At 42.1% G+C, this 19,555-nt stretch overlaps 1 protein-coding gene across 5 annotated transcripts in view; it reads left to right on the top strand.

The window, feature by feature from the left end:
• TPD52L1 (TPD52 like 1) overlaps nucleotides 1-19,555 on the top strand; it is a 92,795-nt gene that overhangs the window by 56,629 nt on the left and 16,611 nt on the right. For all 5 annotated transcript variants that reach the window (XM_021693249.1, XM_021693246.1, XM_044917340.1 and 2 more), the window contains exons 2-3: nucleotides 1,937-2,052; nucleotides 12,007-12,155. In XM_021693249.1, coding sequence (XP_021548924.1) covers nucleotides 1,937-2,052; nucleotides 12,007-12,155 — 265 coding nt within the window. The remainder of the gene's footprint in view (nucleotides 1-1,936; nucleotides 2,053-12,006; nucleotides 12,156-19,555) is intronic.

Genomic DNA, 19,555 nt, shown 5'->3' with positions numbered 1-19,555 from the left:
ATCATGGTATACTTGTGCGTTCTCTGTTTATGGACTTTTGCATGATCCACAGTTTTTGCTACCATGAAAGTTCTTATTGATAACCTCTGGTGCTCATATATGAGTGTCTCAGGTATATACATAGGTGTAGAATTGCTGGATGGTAGGGTGTGTGAACTTACTACATCATGTTAAGTTATTTTCCAAGTTATTTGTCTCTCTTTATATTCTCACCAGCAGAGTATGAGAGTTTCCGTCCTCCACGTAGTCATCAACATTTGATAATGTCAGACTCTGAACTTTTTACTAATCCAGTGGATGTGAGATGATTTAATTTGTATTTCCCTAAACATCAGTGAGGTTGAGCATATTTTCTTGGGTAGCCCTTTGTGATTTCTTCCTATAGCAAATCTGTTTTGGGTCTTTGGGGCCATGTTTCTGTTGGGTTATTTCCATTTTTTAGCCTGGTTTGTAAGAATTCTGTTTATGCTGGGAACTCATCTTTTGCTAGTTATACAGATGGGAAAGACCTTCTTCCAGTTAGTGGCATGTCTTTTAATTTCCGTATAGTGTGTGTGATGAAGAGACATTTGTCATTTTATTCACCCTTTCTTTCATGATTTGCCTTTTTTTGTGTCTTGTTTAAGAAGTCCCTTCCTACCTAGCGGTTCATAAACCCTATTGTCTTCTAAAGTGCTTATAATTTGATCTTTGTGAATCATGTGAAGGTGTCCAATTTTATTTTTTCTACATGGATAACTATTTGTCCAGGGACAGCTTACTAAAAGATCCTCCTTTCCCCACAGATTTATAAATGCCAGCTCCGTCATAGCTTGTGTCCTAAGTGAAGCTTCCATATATGTGGGGGCCTGTTTTCTGGATCCTTCAGAGAACATACATGTTTGAGGTATCCAGATGCCAGGGGGCTCTACTAGGGAACGTCAGTTTTTTCGACGAAAGGCATTTTTCTCACAGAACAAGTTAGAAGTGGTGCTGTTCCGGGGTCATTGTGCGGAACAGTGATGTCCTCAAGAAGCCAGGCGCTTCCCTGTTTCCCTCCACCAGCATCAGTTCGTCTGTGATGTCTCCCCACAGCCGCTGCTGCTCCAGGTTTCGAATCCACATGATTTCCACGTCCAAAGTGGAAAAAAGTCACAGTGCTGTCTTATCTCCCTTCTTTGGGGCCACCCACGTAGTGTGCATTCAAGTTGCTGGTTCACACAGTCCCGCTCAGGGTGAGGAGTCTCAGCGGGCTCCTTTTGCTGTCCATGCAGTGCTGAGTGTCAAGGCTGCTTGCCTCGCAGAGGCCTGTGGGCAGCGATGGTACTGATTTCCAGGTCACCTTCCTCTCGGGGTGCAGTCCTGTGGGGATGCAGAGCCCCTCTCCTCCTTGGGTGGCCCTAGGCTTTGTCCTCTGCCCCCTGCCCCCCAGGGGACAGTGAACACCGAAGCTGGAATTCGTCTGGGTGGCGAATGTGGAACTAATGAAAACTTCTTTTGTTTACACTTCTGGCTTCCCACTTTGACGTAGTTCTTTGGCTTCTTAGTATTCTTTACTTTCTTGGCAGCTCATTACACATTTAGAAAGATTTTTTTTTTCTGGAATTTTTAGTTGTTTTTTATTTCATTTATTTAGTTTTTAAAGATCCCATTCATTTATTTGAGAGAGAGAGCACACACACGAGCCGGGTGTGGGGGGCAGAGGGAGAGGGAGAAGCAGGCTCCCCACTGAGCAGGGAGCCCGACATCGGGCTTGATCCCAGGGCCCCGAGATCATGACCCAAGCTGAAGGCAGGTGCCCAACTGACTGAGCCCCCCGGCGCCCCAGGAATTTTTTAATTGTTTTTTAGCAGGAGGGTCTGTCAGTGTATCTGGTTTATCTCCAGACTATGGAGACACAAGTTGGCTAAATTCATTTTTTTTAAATTGCATTATGTTTTGTCACTCTTGCCTAAAGGTTTGTTGGAGACTGAACCATTGCAAGGACGAGATGAAGACACAGTAGCCAGTGACGACTTCTCTAGCATGCTGTCTGAGGAGGAAAGAGAAGAGTTAAAAGCAGAATTAGTTCAGGTATGTTTAGTCATCTTACTATTGTTCTATCTCAGGATCTTAGGAGTTAGTGTTAGTTTTGTATAAGTCCCATGTTATAATTATGTTGTTTTTCATGTATCTATTTATTTATTGAGAGAGTGCCAGCAGGGGTGGGGAGAGGGGCAGGGTTGGCGGGGAGAGAATCTTAAGCAGGCTCCACAACCCAGCATGGAGCTCCATGTGGGGCTCGATGTCATGACCCTGAGATCATGACCTGAGCTGAAATCAGGAGTCGGATGCTTAAACGACTGGGCCACCCAGGCGCCCCTGTTGTCTTTCATTTAATAAAATTTAATACATGATATATTGTAAGGTAATTCATTTTTTTCTAGGATGTTTTTGTAATTCTAGTTGTCTATTATCCACTGGTTGTAGTAGAAAAAGGAATAGCTATGTTGCTTAAGCAACAATGACAATTAGCTGTAAATATGCACCTCTTATTCTTTTTAATTTCACAATATTATGGGAATTGTAATCACTTACAGACCTGATGAATTCTTCCAAGACCTTGGTATAGGTACAGGGGCAAGCTCCTTTTTAAGAGCAGTTCTTGCTTTAGGTCAGAAGCTTAGCTCAACAAATACTTTGAAGTGATTTATTTTTGTAATTAAAAGTCAGTCATAGAAGCACCCAGATTTCTTAAGTTGTGTACTCATTTGCTGAAGAATAAAGTTCTGGGGGCAGAAAGGAAAGCTATGGTGAATTCAGGTTTCCTTAATTCTTGTGTAGTTGCTGTGGGCCTCTGGACTTAGGGGTGGGGAGGATGCCTGGCTCATCAGGAATACAACTTTTGTTACAGCCAATTGCTTACAGCACCCACTAACCCTTAAACACTTTGCTAATGAGCGGTTATGTTGTGGGAGGAAAGCACTGGAGAAAGGGAGCTTTTCAGGGAGAAGAAGCAGTAGGGCCAGAGGGATGAGGCCCATATTCCTCCCCATTCTGTGTCCCTGGATCCGAGGATAGGAAGCTCCTCCTGGTCCAGCCAGAAGCAGGGCTCTGGGCTCAGTTGCAGGCTGAGGACACAGCTTTGAGCTCCACCTCACCCTCACGTGCTTAGTCCGCTCCAGGCTCTTCAAGCTCTAATCCTCTGGCCATGTTTGTTTAAGACAGCTTATAATAATTTTAAAGACTTTTTAGGTGCTTTCAGAAAGCACACCCAAAAATAACTTCATTATAAAATGAAAGAGCAACTTGTTCTTCTGATACAACAGAAATTATTTCAGTAAGCACGGTGCCTCCGATCAAATAGCCTGGTTCTTGAGCCGGGTCTGTCTGTGGCCACTGATCTAGAACCACCCAGTCGACTTCGGTTGGCTGCACATGCCAGCACGCACCGACCAAAGTCAGCTGTGGAGGAAAATGTCCTAGCTTCGTGTTTTCTTACGGCCCAGAATTCTGGTTCATGACCAGCTTGTTCATGTCAGTTGTGGTGTCCAAAAGTTATATTCCGCAGACTGGTATCAGCTAACTGATTCTAAGCTAAAACTTAATTCCTTCACTGTTATAGTCCAAGTTTAAGTTTAGACAAAACCTCTGCAGCCGACCAACCTTCAGAAAATGCCTTGAGTTTTCTGGGTTCTGGGACTGCTGGGGTATACACACACACATATATCAGTGTGTTTTTTGTGTGCATTCATTTTCTAAACGTTCAACAGTGAGCGTGCATTACTTTTCTAATCAAGAAAAAGTGAGCCTTGGTTCTAAGTGGATGCCCCTGTAATACGAAAAACCAGTGGTGTTTCCAGAAATTCCTGTCTCACTTGGCCACATTACTAAGCTTCCAGCACATCTCATTACTAAGACTCTTGAGCCTGACTTCTGAAAGTAACACCAGACCCCGTTACTATGTTCAAGTTACCAGGATTCATGTTCTCATCCTTTAGAGTGCTTCCTCTCTCTTATTTCTGGATTCTTCAGAAATGAAGAAGTCGTGCACGTTGCCAGAGTGGCTTCATGACTCCCAGAGGCACATGGGCGCAGCTCTGTGCCCCAGGCCCAGTGAAAAGCAAAGGAAATGTGTCTTTGCTGTTTTTTCTCTTCACATTTCCATTTCTTCTCCCTCCACCTCAGGCCACCTCTGCATAATGCTCATCCTTTTCTTAAGTCTGCTTTCCCTGCCCTTCTGCAAATGCATGCTGCTGTGTGTGTGTGTGTGTGTGCACACATACAAACACTTGCTCACACACATGTGTATGCACACTCACATACCCACCCCAAACCAGGTTCTTTCAGATCACATATGCATTCAAATTAGCTCAGATGCTAGTGTTTCATTACAGCAAGGACACACAGAGAGCAATCTCTTCAGTCCCACAAGTGGCCCTCCAAAGACCAGAGACAGCTTTTAGATAGCCCAGCTTCCTCAGCTCTCCACAGACATTCTTCCTGGGCGCCTGGTCACAAGCAACCCCTCTCTGTGCCTGACGGAAGATCCAACTCGATCCATTTGCCACTTGGATAACAGGACACCTCACAGGCCAGCCTAGTAGATTGCCTTTGAGTCAGGCGATCATTGGTGGCCATGACCGAAAGCAAGAGCTTTGTGTACGAGGACTTCTTATCTCTGACTCCCTTGCTCACAAGGGTCTAGGAATGTGCCAGCGATCCAGTCTCCTCCTCAAAGTGCTCCTCTCCTTCCTGTCCTCAGATTTCTCCCACTGTCTCGTGACTATGTTGGATCCCTCCCTCCTGCTTTCTCCTGCACTATTTTGTTGCTTATATGCCCAAGAGGATGCCCTTATACTTCGGGCAAACTCATAACTGCACTCATCCACGCAGCCAACATATTGTTGTGTGCTACCGAGTGCTGGCAACAGAAGATCCGTCCCTGTGTCAGGAGACCTAAAATAAGCCAATATTGTCCAAAAGGCTACATCTTAGATGAAGTTTACATTTTAAAAGAGGAATCTGTTATTAACACAATTTAGTCTTTAGTTTATTATTGTGATCATGCAGTATGTGTATTTTTAAAAGTTTCTTCATTGTGAGGCCAGTATCACCTCTGATCTGCTGCAGTAGTCTGTCTATAGAAGGTATACAATTAGATTTATAATGAACTTGAATTATTTTATAGCTTAAAGAAATATTTTTTTTTAAGTTTATTTTTTTTAGTAACCTCTACACCCAACATGGGGCTCGAACCCCATGACCCCAAGATCAAGAGACACATGTTCTACCATCTGAGCCAACCTCGTGCCCCAAAATATTTGCATTTTTAAATACCAGAAGTTGAATATGCTTTCTTACAAACCTTACCAATATATAAAGACATACTATTTTGTTTCAGCTATTTGTTCTCACTAGCTCCTGACATCTTTTTTGAGGTCTTTACACATCTATTCTTTGGGTTTTTTTTTTTTTCTCTCACTCCCTTTTTATTTTAAGATTTTACTTATTTGAAAGAGAGAGAACACAAGCAGGAGCAGGGACAGAGGGAGAAGCAGACTCCCTGCCAAGCAGGGAGCCCAACTCAGGGCTCCATCCCAGGGCCCTGAGATCATGATCTGAGCCAAAGGCAGACGCTTAACAGACTGAGCCACCCAGGTGCCCCTCTCTCTCTCCGTCTTTGAATAAACTTGCTCACTCTTTCTGTGCTGCTTCCATCCTATTCTACTTTTACTTCACAAAGCCGCATGTTACTCTTTGTATTCCGTAACGTTCATGGGCTTTTGAAAAGGATGAAATGTTGGCATCAGTACTGTAAATTTATGATTACATAACCATCAAATACTGCCAGTGTCCTCTAGATAAAATGACTCAAGAAAAATAGGCATTAATAGGAGTGGGAAAAACACCAGGCAATATGATCAAGTAGGCAAAGCCAATTTTCAGGCTCCCTTCGTCTCCCTTTGGGCTCTTCTCCGTTCCTTTGGTGTGTGATTCCCCAGGAAGAACACAGTACCCTCAAGCCACCTGTGTCGTAGACTCACAAAAAAGTGCCTTAGGCTCTGGGCTCCTCTCTCTTAGTTGCCTCCTTCAAGGCCTTCTTCACTCTTTCTGGACTCAGTAGTGAGCAACTGAAGTGTTCATAATCAGTAATGTCTTATTGTAATACCCTTCTGTATTAGAGTCCTTCAGAGAAACAGAACCAATAGAGATTTTACAAGGAATTGGCTGATGTGATTATGGAGGCTGATAGTCACAGGATCTACAGTCAGCAAGCTGGAGACCCAGGGGAGCTGATGGTGTAGCTCCAGTCTGAAGGCCAGCAGGCACGAGGCCTAAGAACAGCTGATATTACAGTTTAAATCTGAAGGAAGAAAAACAATGTCCCAATTCAGATGCAGCCAGGCAAGAAGAGTCCCTATTTCTTTTTTTTAAAAGATTTTATTTATTTATTTGACAGAGAGACACAGTGAGAGAAGGAACACAGGCAGGGGGAGTGGGAGAGGGAGAAAGCAGGCTTCCTGCGGAGCAGGGAACCCAATGCGGGGCTCGATCCCAGGACCCTGGAATCATGACCTGAGCCGAAGGCAGACACTTAATGACTGAGCCACCCAGGTGCCCCTAGAAGAGTCCCTATTAACTGAAGGAAGGTCAGCCTTTTTGTTCTATTTAGACCTTCAGCTGATTTGACGAGGCCCACCCACTTTGGGAAGACAATCTGCTCTACTCAGTCTACCAATTCAATTGTTAATCTTATGCAGAAACACCCTCCTGGGCACATGCAACACGATGTTTGACCAAATGGCTGGGTATCCTATGGCCCAGTCAAATTGACACATAAAAATAACCATTGCACTCTCTCAAGTTGTATCTGGATTTTAATCTTAGTTCTTAGGAGTCTTAGCCAAAGGCATGATTAACCAGGAGAGGAGGCTGGCCTTGAAGCAGTGGATGCAAGAGACCAAATACTCTTACTCCTAAGCATCACACTGATGATTTAATAGTTTATGAAAGTATTTCTTTGTCCGGGTATAAGTTAGATATTTTATGTCATCTAGCAGATAAAATCGGAGAGTAAATTTTCAATCTTCTAACATAAATTTCATTTTGAAAATAATTCATTAGCTAGTTCAGATTAATTTATACTTTTTTGCATTTTTTATTGAGGTATAAAATTAACTATTTTAATATGAAATTAACTGTTTTAAAGTGAACAGTTCAACAGCATTTAGTATACTTACAATGTTGTGTAACTACCACCTCTAGTTCCAAACTATTTTTAGCACCCCAAGAAGAAACCCCATATTCGTTATGCAGTTGCTTCCCGTTTCCCCTTCTGCATTCTGTATCTTTGGATTTACTATTTCGTATATTTCATATAATAGATAACCTTTCGTGTCTGGCTTCTTTCACTTAGCCTAATGTTTTTGAGGTTCATCCACTTTGTAACATGTCTCAATACTCCATTCCTTTTTATGGCTGAATAATACTCCATTTTTGTGTATACTGCAACTGTTTATCTGTTCATTCTTTGATGGGTATTTTGGCTGTTTTCACATCTGGCTATTGTGAATGGTGCTATTATGAACATGTGTATACATGTATTTGTTTATATTCTTTGGGGAATATACCTGGGAGTGGAATTGTTGGGTCATATGGTAATTCTGTGTTTAACTTTTTAAGACACTACCAGACTCTTTTCCAAGGGGGCTGAGCCATTTTCCATTCCTACCCAGCCATGTACATGGGTTCCAATTTTGCTACATCCTCCGACACTTGTTATGTGCATGTTAATTCATATTTAAATAATCAAGTTTAAATATCTAATCTTAGGCATAAATATTGGTCATACAAGGAGATCTTCTAGGGAGTCAAGAAACCAAAGAACCAGACTATTAGTTTATAATAAAGAAATGATTAATTTAAAATTAAAGGGGAAAGAGTATATTAAATATTTCAATTAAAGACTTACCTGCACTCTACCTCATCCCAAAAAGAATTTGATGTGGCTTACAGAGGTAGTTATGATATCAGGTTTCCATACCACCTGCATCAGAGTATCTGGGTGCACTTGTTAAATAATGTATGTAGCCTGGCCCTACCAAATTGAAGATATCAGAATCTCAGGGCATTAAAAGGTGCATACATCTGGAATCTGCATTTTAAATATGCCCAATGAGTGACTTTTATGTAAACTGAAATGGAAAACCACTGGTGTAACTAGACCAAAAAATCTCTTTAGTCAAATGAGGGGTAGACTCTCACCATGAGCATCATTTAAAATATTTGTGATTAAAGGCTTTGCTGTGGGGCAGAACTCTGTTCTGTGTAAAGAGATGTGGTTCTCATTTTCATTCTTGCAAGCTAATATAATTTAATATTACGTGTTTTTTCAATTTCTGGATTTGCTTGTAGATTTTTTGGCATATATTTAGATCACCGATAAATATACTGAAAGCTTCAAGAAATGTGTCTCAGCATTTCATTGAAATGATGAGAATTTCATTAAAAAACCTGAGAATAGACCCAACTGAGTAACCAAGTTCACGTCTCCATCCTTAAAAGTCCGTTCCTTACAAATGCTTTTTAATGTGTGCTTCCATGTTTAAAATGTAAGGCGTGGAACCTCATTGTTCTTTCTTTAGGTTCGTGTTTGGTAAATTGGTCACTTCAGTGTTTCTCTTCACTTTTGGGGGGTCAAGGATTTCATTAGAAAACTATGAATCCCTTACCTCCCTCAAATAACTAATGAATCTCCTACTGCCCCCCCCATTTTGAGTAAATTTCTAGGGTCCCACAGATATGAGATTGAGAATATCAAGATGTTTAAACCTCTTTCCTCTTCTCTACATCTGTAAGTTCTTTGTGCCAGGTAAAAATTGTCCCATTATTTTTATTACACAGTGAAAACCACAGTCATACCCAATGCATAAAAAAAAAACCCAAGACTCCCAATAATTTCAGTCACTCAAAACATATTATTTATGCAAAAGAATGCAGAAAAGTTCTTTTTACAGAATAAAGGGCTGCTACAGAAAGAGAGCTAGAGATACAACCTTGAGAATTAGTAGGCCACAGATTACACACAGGAAGACACACTGACAAAGATGAAAGAGTGGAATGTGACATGATAGCAAAAGAATAGAGGGTTTAATTTTACAGTAACCGTGTGTTCTCATTTAATGAGGAGACTAAAAACATGACTGCCTTTGGTGGTCCCCAAGTAGACTCCTTTTGCAGCAATGAGTGTATGTCTGCATACTGAAGACCTGCTCATCAAGAAAAGACAGCGCTGGGCGCTTGGGTGGCTCAGTTGGTTAAGCGACTGCCTTCGGCTCAGGTCATGATCCTGGAGTCCCAGGATCGAGTCCCACATCGGGCTCCCTGCTCGGCAGGGAGTCTGCTTCTCCCTCTGACCCTCCTCCCTCTCATGCTCTCTGTCTCTCATTCTCTCTCTCTCAAATAAATAAATAAAATCTTTAAAAAAAAAAAAAGAAAAGACAGTGCTGACTATAACATGTTTATGGAATGTGTAATTCATTTTAGAAAGATTTCTGTGAGTATTAGAAAACTGTCCCATAAACATAAGAAATGAATAATGCTAGATTACTAGGACATTTGCTGATATTAAAAACTCCAAGAGATTGTTCTTTTCTACCGTGGTCTTTAAGATGCTTCCGACTTGGAATTATGCCTGTTTTGCTTATGTGATTATTTATGTCCGTGAAGCTTCACAACACTATTCCGATCTGTCCACCATTGGGGTAAAATCTTCCTTGCAGTAGTAAAAAGGCAAAGGTACTTGTGTTTCTTGAGAGGCTTTTCTCGCAGCTATATCCCTGGTAACCCAAGGAACACATTTGCATGATGACTGATGGTGTTAGTGTAAATGTGGTTTGTGGTCAGAAGTAGAGCGATACTCTGAATGTAAATGAGACACAGCTGCCACATTTGTAAAAATAAGAAATCTAGTAAAAATGTCAGGCTTTTTATGACCCCTATGCATGTGGGATGCTAAGGGAGTACTAATAGTTCTCTTCTGGCTTCACAAAGAAAGTCAGTCATTCGTACTGTTCAGAAAATAACGATGTAAATTTAAGCAGTCTTACCAGGGCAATACATTATAAGGTATGACAACAGAATAAAATACAGTAATTGGAATCAAAGACTTTATAGAGTTTCAAATTGATTTTCATAGGTTATAGCAACACTCTCTAAAATCTGGGCTTTTTACAGAACTGCTTTGTTAGAAATTACATTTGCAAGAGCAATTTTTGGCATGTGACTTATTTTATAACTAAGTTTGTACCTTTTGACCTTCTTCACCCATTTCATCCACCCCTCCCCGCCCACTGTCCCCACCCCCCGCATCCCTCCCCTCTGGCAATCACCAATCTCTTCTCTGTATCTATGAGCTTGTTTTCATTTGCTTTGGTTTTTCTAGATTCCACATATAAATGAGATCATATGGTATTTGTCTTTTTGTGTCTGATAACATTTCACTTAGCATAATACCCTCAAGTTCCATCCATGTCATAAATGGCAACATTTCCTTCTTTTTTATGGCTGAATAATATTCCTGTGTGTGTGTGTGTGTGTGTGTGTGTGTGTGTGTGTGTGTGTGTGTGACATTTTCTTTCTCCATTCATCCATCAGTGGACACTTAGCCAGTTTCCATATCTTGGCTATTGTAAATAATGCTGCATTGAACATGGGGGTGTATGTATCTTTTTGAGTTAATGTTTTCATTTTCTTTGAATGAATACCCAGAAGGAAAATTACTGGGTGGTATGGTAGTTCTATTTTTTTGAGGGATCTCCATACTGTTTTACATAGTGAGCAAGAGCAATTTTATGAAATTTGCTTTTCTGCTAACACAGGGGAAAGAGGAAATATGTCCATACATAACCTTGTACATGAGTGTTCATAGCAGCTTTATTTGCATTGGCCGAACCCAAATGTCCTTCACCAGGTGAATAGGTAACACACTGTCCATACAATGAAATACTAGTCTTCAATAAGATGGGAAGAACCCCTGATAATGCAGCAACATGGATAAATCTCAAAGATCTCAAATAATTAGACTGAGTGAACAAAGCCACACAAAAATGAGCTGTAGAGTGAAAGAAAGATCAGCGGCTACCTGGAGGAGGGGAGAGAAGAAAGAGGGAGGACTTACAAAGAGGACCTAGAAAACTTTCAGAGGTGATGGATGTGTTCACTGTTTTGATTGCAGTGATGACTTCACAAGAGTAACACACACGTCAAAACTTACAGACTATACACTATAAATGTGGGCGGTTTATTGTACATCAGTTACTTGTCAATACACTGTTAAAAAGAAAAAGCAGCACAAATCACGTCCTTGTATACATGCTGTCCTCCCTTGTTCCTCCCTTCCTGATGCATTAGCTTGGCAAAAACCACAGTGTCTGCTCAGTCTGTGCCTGCAGCAATGCAGTGATGTGTGATGGGCAAAAGATAAACACACGGTACCGACCAGTGACACTTGAAGTTGCTTATAGGAGAAAGGCATACAGTACAAAGCCAACTTTTTGTTCAAAAATTATATCTATGTACAGTATTAAAAAAAAACATTTGGGGGGAGCACCTGGGTGGCTCAGTCAGTTAAGCATCCAACTCTTGATCTCGCCTCAGGTCTCGATCTCAGGGTTGTGAGTTCAAGCCCTGAGTTTTTGTTTTTGTTTTTGTTTTTTAAAACATTTGGAAGATTAGAAGCCAAAAAATCAAGTGGCAGCTATTTCCTAGTGGGTTATAGGTTTATCACTCTTGTTTATATTTTGCTGTTCGAGTGAATTTTTTATAAGGAGCAGTGATTACTTTTATAATCATTAAAACTAAAATAATCTGTTTCTATTTTAAAATACCAGACCGTCATGCCCGTGGGCTGCGTTTGCTATAGGTAAGCGAGGGCCTGGTAATACGACAGTGTGCAGAGGGTTGCTTTGGAGCACCAAGCGCTTTGCAGGTGTGTGTTTCAGCTGCCCTCACATCTTTCCACACCGCTTTCCCTCCCATCTGTAGCTAGAAGACGAAATCACAACATTACGGCAAGTTTTATCAGCGAAAGAAAGGCATCTGGTTGAGATAAAACAGAAACTCGGCATGAACCTGATGAATGAATTAAAACAGAATTTCAGCAGAAGCTGGTACGACGTGCAGACCACAACTGCGTAAGTATCCCAATGGAATGTTTAAAAAATCACTTACCGCTGTCTCTCACCTCTTCTGGGTTTTTATTTATTTATTTATTTATTTTTCCTATGAGGCTGATTTGGTACTTGTGGCTAGGAAAAATATTTTCTCTAGAAATAAAATAAATATGAATAATCATTAAATACATTGCATGATGCAGACTCTAAAAAGTAGCTTCATGAAATTAAACTGTTCACCAGACGACTTTTATGGGTTTGTATTTTTTCTCTGTATTCTATATTTTTAAGCATTTGTTAAATAGATTTTTTTTTCTTTATGTTTTCTCATACAATTCTAAACGGACAGGTGCTTTTTCCTCAGAATACTTGGGATTCACTACGGATTTTCAGTTTCTATACCAAGTGGTTGGCAGGTTTAGTACAGACTTGTTGCCCATTAATTTAAAAAGAAGTGCTTGTACTTTGGGGATGTGCTTTTCATCCCTCTACTCTAGGGAATATTTAGAGCTGGAATAAGGCCATATGAGATAATAGGAAAAAAAAAATATGTGTGTGTGTGTGTGTATGTGTGTGTGTGTGTGTGTATGTATGTATTGCTCTCTATCCCTGGTTCCTGACACAGAGTCCCTAAATCTCTTGGAATTTCGAGAATAGCAGCAGTATCCTTTGTTCTAATGAGGTGACTCTCAGTGGCTCTGGGATGGGGGGGGGCTGGTCACCAGAAAGACCAAGCCATGATTAGAAACTTGGACTTGCAGCGCTGTGCCTTATCCTCCAGAGAGGGGAGAGGGGGCTGGAAATGGAGTTAATGACTGGTCATACCTATATGATGATACCTCCGTAAAAATCCCCAAAACATGGCATCCAGAGAGCTTCTGAGTTGATGAACACAGAGAGGTGCTGGGAGAGGGGTGCACCAGAAGAGAGCATGGAAGCCCCACAGGCCTCCCCACATACCTCGCCCTGTCTATATCCTTTGTCATATCCTTTTATAATAAGCCAGTCATCTAGTAAGGAAACATTTTCCTGAGTTCTGTAAGCCACTCTAGCAAATTAATCAAACTCGAGAAGGAGGTCATGGAAACCTCCAATTTATTGCCCATTGGTCAGAAGCACACAGGTGATAACCTGAACTTGCCATTGGCATCTGAAGTGAGATGAGGGGGGTGCTCTTGTAGGATTGAGCACTTCACCTGTGGGAGCTGACACTCTCTCCGGGTATGCGGTGCCTTAAAATTTAGGATACCCAGCTGGTGTCACAGAATTGCTTGGTGAGGGAAAAAGCATGCTTCTGGTGTCGGATGTGTTGTGAGTGTGGTAGTCAGCCCAAGAGCAAAAGAGACACACAGGAAAAGTGAGTTTTTCCTGCTCACACCACCAGAAATGGTTTTGGCTTCCCCATTATCTTTTTGTCTAATATTAGGCAAGATACAGAATAACTTTGGGTATTCTGCAATCATACTTTTATTGGATTACTTTTTAAATACATGAAATATTCAACTGTTGTGGTGCTTTCCTAATGATTTAAAATATTTTGCTTGCGAGGTGTTCTTGTATCAAAGGGAAGAAGGTACCCACATCATGATGTAATTTTTCTTTTTTTGTGAGTTGGGGGCTAGAGGCTGATGGAGAAAGTTCCTATCCCCAGCCCTAACATTAGCCCCTAGTTTTTGTCTTCGTGTTATGCATTTTCTTCCCTGGCATTATCCATTGGATGGTAAAGTTATTACATTCCTAATATTTTAGTGGAAATCAGTTTTTCTCCCGGACATAGATAGGCCTGGCAATAGGAGTAAGTACCAGTGATGAACAGCAGTTGCTTCTGTTTTGCTGGCGGTCAGCTTTGCATGCTGGTCACTGAGAACTAAGCCCTCAGACCTCAGCGAAGGTGCCCTTCGTATGAAGAGTTCCCTCTAAAAGGAACTTGATGTCTCCCCACTCTGCTTCCCCTGGGCTCCATGTAAAGGAGAATGTTCTTTTCCCCTATCACAGCCTTGTAGTCCTATCTGCTCCTATGCTTGCGTCCCCCAAGAGCTCATCCAGACTGTGTCAGGGCACAGCCCAGAGTAGGGCAGGATGGAGCCAGGGAGCCCATGGAGTTATCTCCAGAGGCAGATTAACCTTCCCCAGCCCGATGGTGACAATTATGGAAGACGGTAAGAGACCGCATGGGGGTGTTTATCAATTTAAAATAGATATTGCCACACTATAGGAACAATCTCCTATAAAGGAGAGCTGGATTTTAGGTGCTTAATTAAATGAGCTTCTCCGTCAGTAGTTTTGGCTTCTGTCTTTGCACTTTGGTGGCTTAGACCACTTAGTGGCCCTGACAGAGGGAGGCAGAGCGAGCTCCAGTGTCCTGGTCCTGGGCACCTCCTGCCACACTGATCTGCACTGCCTTCTGGGGTGTAAGACCCAGGCAGGACCTTTCTGCTTGGCCTCCCTAACCACACTGCAGGAGTGGGCTAAGCAAACAGAGGGCAGGACGACTCTGGCTCTCCCGTTGCTGACAGGAGGGACGGAGCAGCCCGTATCTGGGCAGAGGGTACGTCAAGTTTGCCCTAGGTCTGAGGGGGCAGGGTAGGGAGAGATTCACAGTCGTCGGAGATGTGGAATTAGAGTGAGCAAGTTCAAGGAGGGTGGGTAGCCTCCTCCCACACGGGAGAATATATAGTCTCTGGTTTTCTCATGTTTGAAAAACAAGTTGGTTTTATAGTCAGGCAGTCTAGTTAGTATCAAGCTTTTTGTCGAATGAATAGATTTATTCCCTAGGGTTATGGAGTTGAAAGACTAGTCAGGAAAACAGAGTTTGGTTTTTGTTTGTGTGTATTTTACAAGTTATTCCGAATACCCAGTTAAACGGTAAGTATGAGGAGTGATGTGAAGGAAAATAGAGTGTTATGTATGAAGCAGGAGAATTGAACCCTGCCTGGGGTCTCAGGGAAGGTTTTTCAAGGCAAGAGACAGATGCTTCAGCAGGCCAGGAGGGGCAGGGGGAGCCTCCTGGGGGAGGCCCAGCCTGGTGACGGCCAGAAGGAGAGAAGCCTCCCTGTCCCCCGGGAAAGCAGTCCAGTTCATTAGCGTTGTGGAGACAGCAGGCAGAAGTGGCCGGGGCTTGCACAGGGCCTCGTGGTATCTGTTAATAGAGTTACTCTTACTTCAGAGGCACTAGAAAGCCGTTCAGAGGATCATGACAGTTCATTTACCCAACAAGTCTTTACGTGTGTCTACTATTAGTCGTTATTACCCAGGAGCTAATCTTAGCCCTCGGGATGTGGGACTCAACAAGGTGGACAAAGTCCCTAGAGTGGGGACTTAGAGTGTTGAGGGAGAAAGGAGCATGAAACCCGTGACAAAGCCACCGTAGGAAGAGCTGTCAGGAGTACGGTGATGAGAACAGCACAGGGTGACAGGCTAGAGGAGAGGGCAGGGGCGACTGTGACAGAGTCCCAGTGAGGGAAGTCCTGTCTAGTGCTGTCCCGGGAGGTCACTCTGAGCTGACACCCGCGTGTCAGAAGGATCCTGTCTTGTGATGATGTAGGGGAGAGCTTTGGGGCTGAGGCAAAAGTTGCTGCAAAGACCCCGAGGCTAGAAGTGGTTTGGCAGGGTAGTGAGAGGGGTGGAGGTCTGGGCCTGGGGGGCCTCCCAGACTGTGGGGAGGACTGGGGGTCTTATTCCAAGGGCTCTGGGTGCCACTGGAGGATTTGAAGCAGGAAGTAATCTGTTCTGATTCACCTTTTTTAAAAAAATCACTCTGGTTTCTTTGTGTTATACAGAATGGGGAGAGGCAGGAGCGGAGACTGGAAGATCCGTTCTGAGACTGTTGTAGTAGTCCACGTTGGTGCTGATAGTGAGGGACAGAGAGGGGACAGGATGTGGAGGCCAGGCCGGGGGGATTTCCCAAAGGTTTGGGGGTGGGAGAGGAGGCAAATAGAGGGATCAAACGTGACTGTCGGATCTTTGACGGGGCAGCCAATTGAGCATTGGGACTGTGTATAGCAGTGGGCATTACATGCATCATGGCTAAGCCCATGGGCTCTGGACTCCAGTTGCTTGGATTGAAATCTAGGTCCCCAGCATCGGTGAGATGAGATCCTGTTAGTACCTATCTCATAGATAGTGAGGATTCAATGAGTTAATATTTGTAAAGCAGGCAGAATGGTATCTGATACGTTGTAGGCCTGTTTGCTGTTCTAGAAAACAAGTCTGGTGGGGAGACCCAAGAATTCTGTTTTGGTGACAAACAGGTTTCTATGTCGAGAGGGCCACTCGGAGGAAGAGTTAGGGATGGAAATAAACATGGGGAGTCATCTGCGTATTGATGTCATTGAAAGCTACAGGACTACACGAGAGTTCTTCAGACACTGTTTAATAAATGTGGGTGATCATGGACTCCTCACCCTTTTAGGAATAATGTGAGCCTGGCTTTGTAAGGAAGAATCAATCCTTTCTTAAGAGGGAGGCCTAAGTATATCAGTAACATAATCTCAGGAGCGCACCTTTCTCCCACCCTCTTTTCTTGGCTGCTGAGGTGGGGGTGGGGAAAGGTCTTAATCATATGGTGGTGGTGGTGGTGGGGCTTGGTTACAGAATCTGTTTTCCCCTTGAATTAATTAAATGGTACCCATTCTAGGACAAGATCTATGCCTCATAGGATGAAAATTTTGATGTGAGGGAATGAGGAGCTGGGTAGGGTTAGGTTGGGTAGAATTAAATTTCAAAGCACTAAAAAGAATTTTAGCTGTCAGAGGATTGAAGGTAATTCCCAGAGGCAATACTTTGCATACTGATTAAGCAATCATGACCTATTTAGTTTGATTTATACTGAAAAGGAAATCTATGATATGTTAATGAAGGATCTTGGCATATTTTAGCCTGCGGTAGGATTCAAGTAGGAATAGGACTGACTGAGTAGAAATAATTGCACAGCATACTGGAATTATCCCCTTTATGGAAAGATAACCATACAGTAGCAGGTCAAAAGATCATCTGTATTTGGGGTTTGTTGTTGCTGTTGTTTTTGTCATAGTTTTGTCTTGCTTTGATTTGAGAGACTTTAAGAACACACACCAAAAATTCCTACCACCTCCTTTTTTTGTTGTTGTCTTAAGGGGTTTTGTTGTTGTTTGTTCTCTGCTGCTTTTTTGTGTTGTCTTTGGGCTTTAAAGAGGCACGGGGGAGGTGGGAGGCTTTGGTGTGTTAGAGGTAGGGAGGCCACAGGAGGAGAAATTGAATCTCTTCTGTAGGTAGAAGAAGTAGGAATTCAGAAATGCAGCGTTCTCATGGGCTATTCAAACTGATAGGCTTCATTTTAATAAGTGTTGAGCCTTCGGTAACCCATGACATTTCTCCACTAATAAACCCCTCTAAGCTATACTACAGACCAAATGGTAGGTCTGCCAAGGGGAGAAGGTTTTGGGAAGGAATTTAAACCATTCCATCCCTTTGCAACAATTAATAACTTCATCCTTATAAAGAGTAAAATGCAGCATTAAAAAATGCGTGGTGGTTGAAAATTGAAGTTTTTTTTTTTTTTTTTTATTTTTTTTTTTTTTTAAAGATTTTATTTATTTATTTGACAGAGAGAGAAATAGTGAGAGCAGGAACACAAGCAGGGGGAATGGGAGAGGGAGAAGCAGGCTTCCTGCCGAGCAGGGAGCCCGATGCGGGACTCGATCCCAGGACCCCGGGATCATGACCTGAGCCGAAGGCAGACGCTTAACGACTGAGCCACCCAGGCGCCCTGAAAATTGAAGTTTTGTTTGTGATTTATTTACTCTTTGATTTTGTGCTTCTAAGACTTCCAAAGCATTATAGTCAGTAATGACAGTTACCTCTTCTTTTATGAGGAGCCCACTGTCGCACTGGTGGAGTTGGGAAGTGCCAGTGAAGATTAAAGACCTAATTTCAAAAGACACACATAGTAGATCTCTCAGACAGCTGTTTATTCTGCTTACCTTTTGCCTTTCATCTTATCACACAAAGCAGGAAGTAGGCTCTTCTTTTCCAGGTTCAAGTGATAAATCTCTTTTGGTAACATGTTTAAGGAAACTTCCGAAGAAAATAAGCCTAAATACTTCTGTGTCTTTGGTGAAATGCTGCATGGGCAACTGTTAAAATAATAAGCTTCTTAAAATCCCGTAACAGAAAATGCATTTGTGCTATACAATATCTTCTTGTCAAAAGACTTAGAATTTTTAATTCTTTTATTTGTGTGTAAAAAAATGCTTTAAGTCAAAACGTTTTAGAAGATATACTTTCTCCTTTTGATTACTGACACTACTTTCAAATCAGTAAGACATGACAAGGTGAACTGCATGAAAAGTCAATAGAATGCCTTTTATTCGGTTTGCAGAGAACCTTACTTCTCCCTACTGAAGATCCCCTTGTCAGTGTGCCGGCCAAACAGTTCAACTGTTCTGGCCAGTAAATGCTATCCATTCCTTAAAAAAGATGTAGTTTAGGGGCGCCTGGTGGCTCAATTGGTTAAGCGTCCAACTCTTGGTCTTGGCTCAGGTCCTGATCTCAGGGTCATGAGATCAAGCCCCACATTGGGCTCCCTGCTCAGCAGGGAGTCTGCTTGAGATTCTCTCTCCTTTTCCCTCTGCCCCCCTGCTCGTGCTCTCTCTCAAAATAAATAAATAAATCTTAAAAAAAAAAAGGAAAGAAAAGAAAAAGATGTGGCATATATATATATATGTATACCCAATGGAATAACATTCAGCCATGACAAAGAAGGAAATCTTGCCTTTGGACAACATGGACAAATCTCAAGGGCATTATGCTAAGTGAAATAAGTCAGAGAAGGACAGATACTGCATGGTATCACTCATATATGGAATCTAAAAAAATTTGTTTAGAAAGAAGTCAAATTCTTAGAAGCAGAGAGTAGAAGGGTAGTTGCTAGGGGCAGTGGAGTAGCGGAAAAAGGGGACGGTTGGTAAATGCAAACTTCCAGTTATAAGATGAATAAAAGTCTGAGGATCAAATGTATAACAGTGACTCTAGTTGATACTGGTACTGTATAACTGAAGTTTGCAAAGGGAGTAGGACTTAAATGTTCTCACCAAAATATATATAAAAACATGCGAGGTGACGGATGTGTTAATTAAGCGGGAGGAATTCTTTCACAATGTATATGTATATCAAATCAGTACGATGTACACTTTAAATATCTTACAGTTTTGTCATTCGTACCTCAGTAAAGCTGAAAAAAAAAAGGCTATCCATTCCAGCCAAACGATCTCTGAAAAGTAAAGCCTGTGTTCCCATTGACTTTCAATGAAAAGTAGAAAGTTTACTTATGCCCTAAATTAAAAAACTCTCCCAATAACAAGTCTTCAGTGAGTTAATGCATATAAATATGCAGTAAGTGTGAGCTACGATTTGCTAGCACGGTTACACTTCTACCAAAAAAA

Source organism: Neomonachus schauinslandi, chromosome 8 (genome assembly GCF_002201575.2).
Source record: "Neomonachus schauinslandi chromosome 8, ASM220157v2, whole genome shotgun sequence".
Lineage (NCBI taxonomy): Eukaryota > Metazoa > Chordata > Mammalia > Carnivora > Phocidae > Neomonachus > Neomonachus schauinslandi.
The sequence above is the reverse complement of the archived record's forward strand: the minus strand, read 5'-3'. Positions and strand labels throughout refer to the sequence as shown.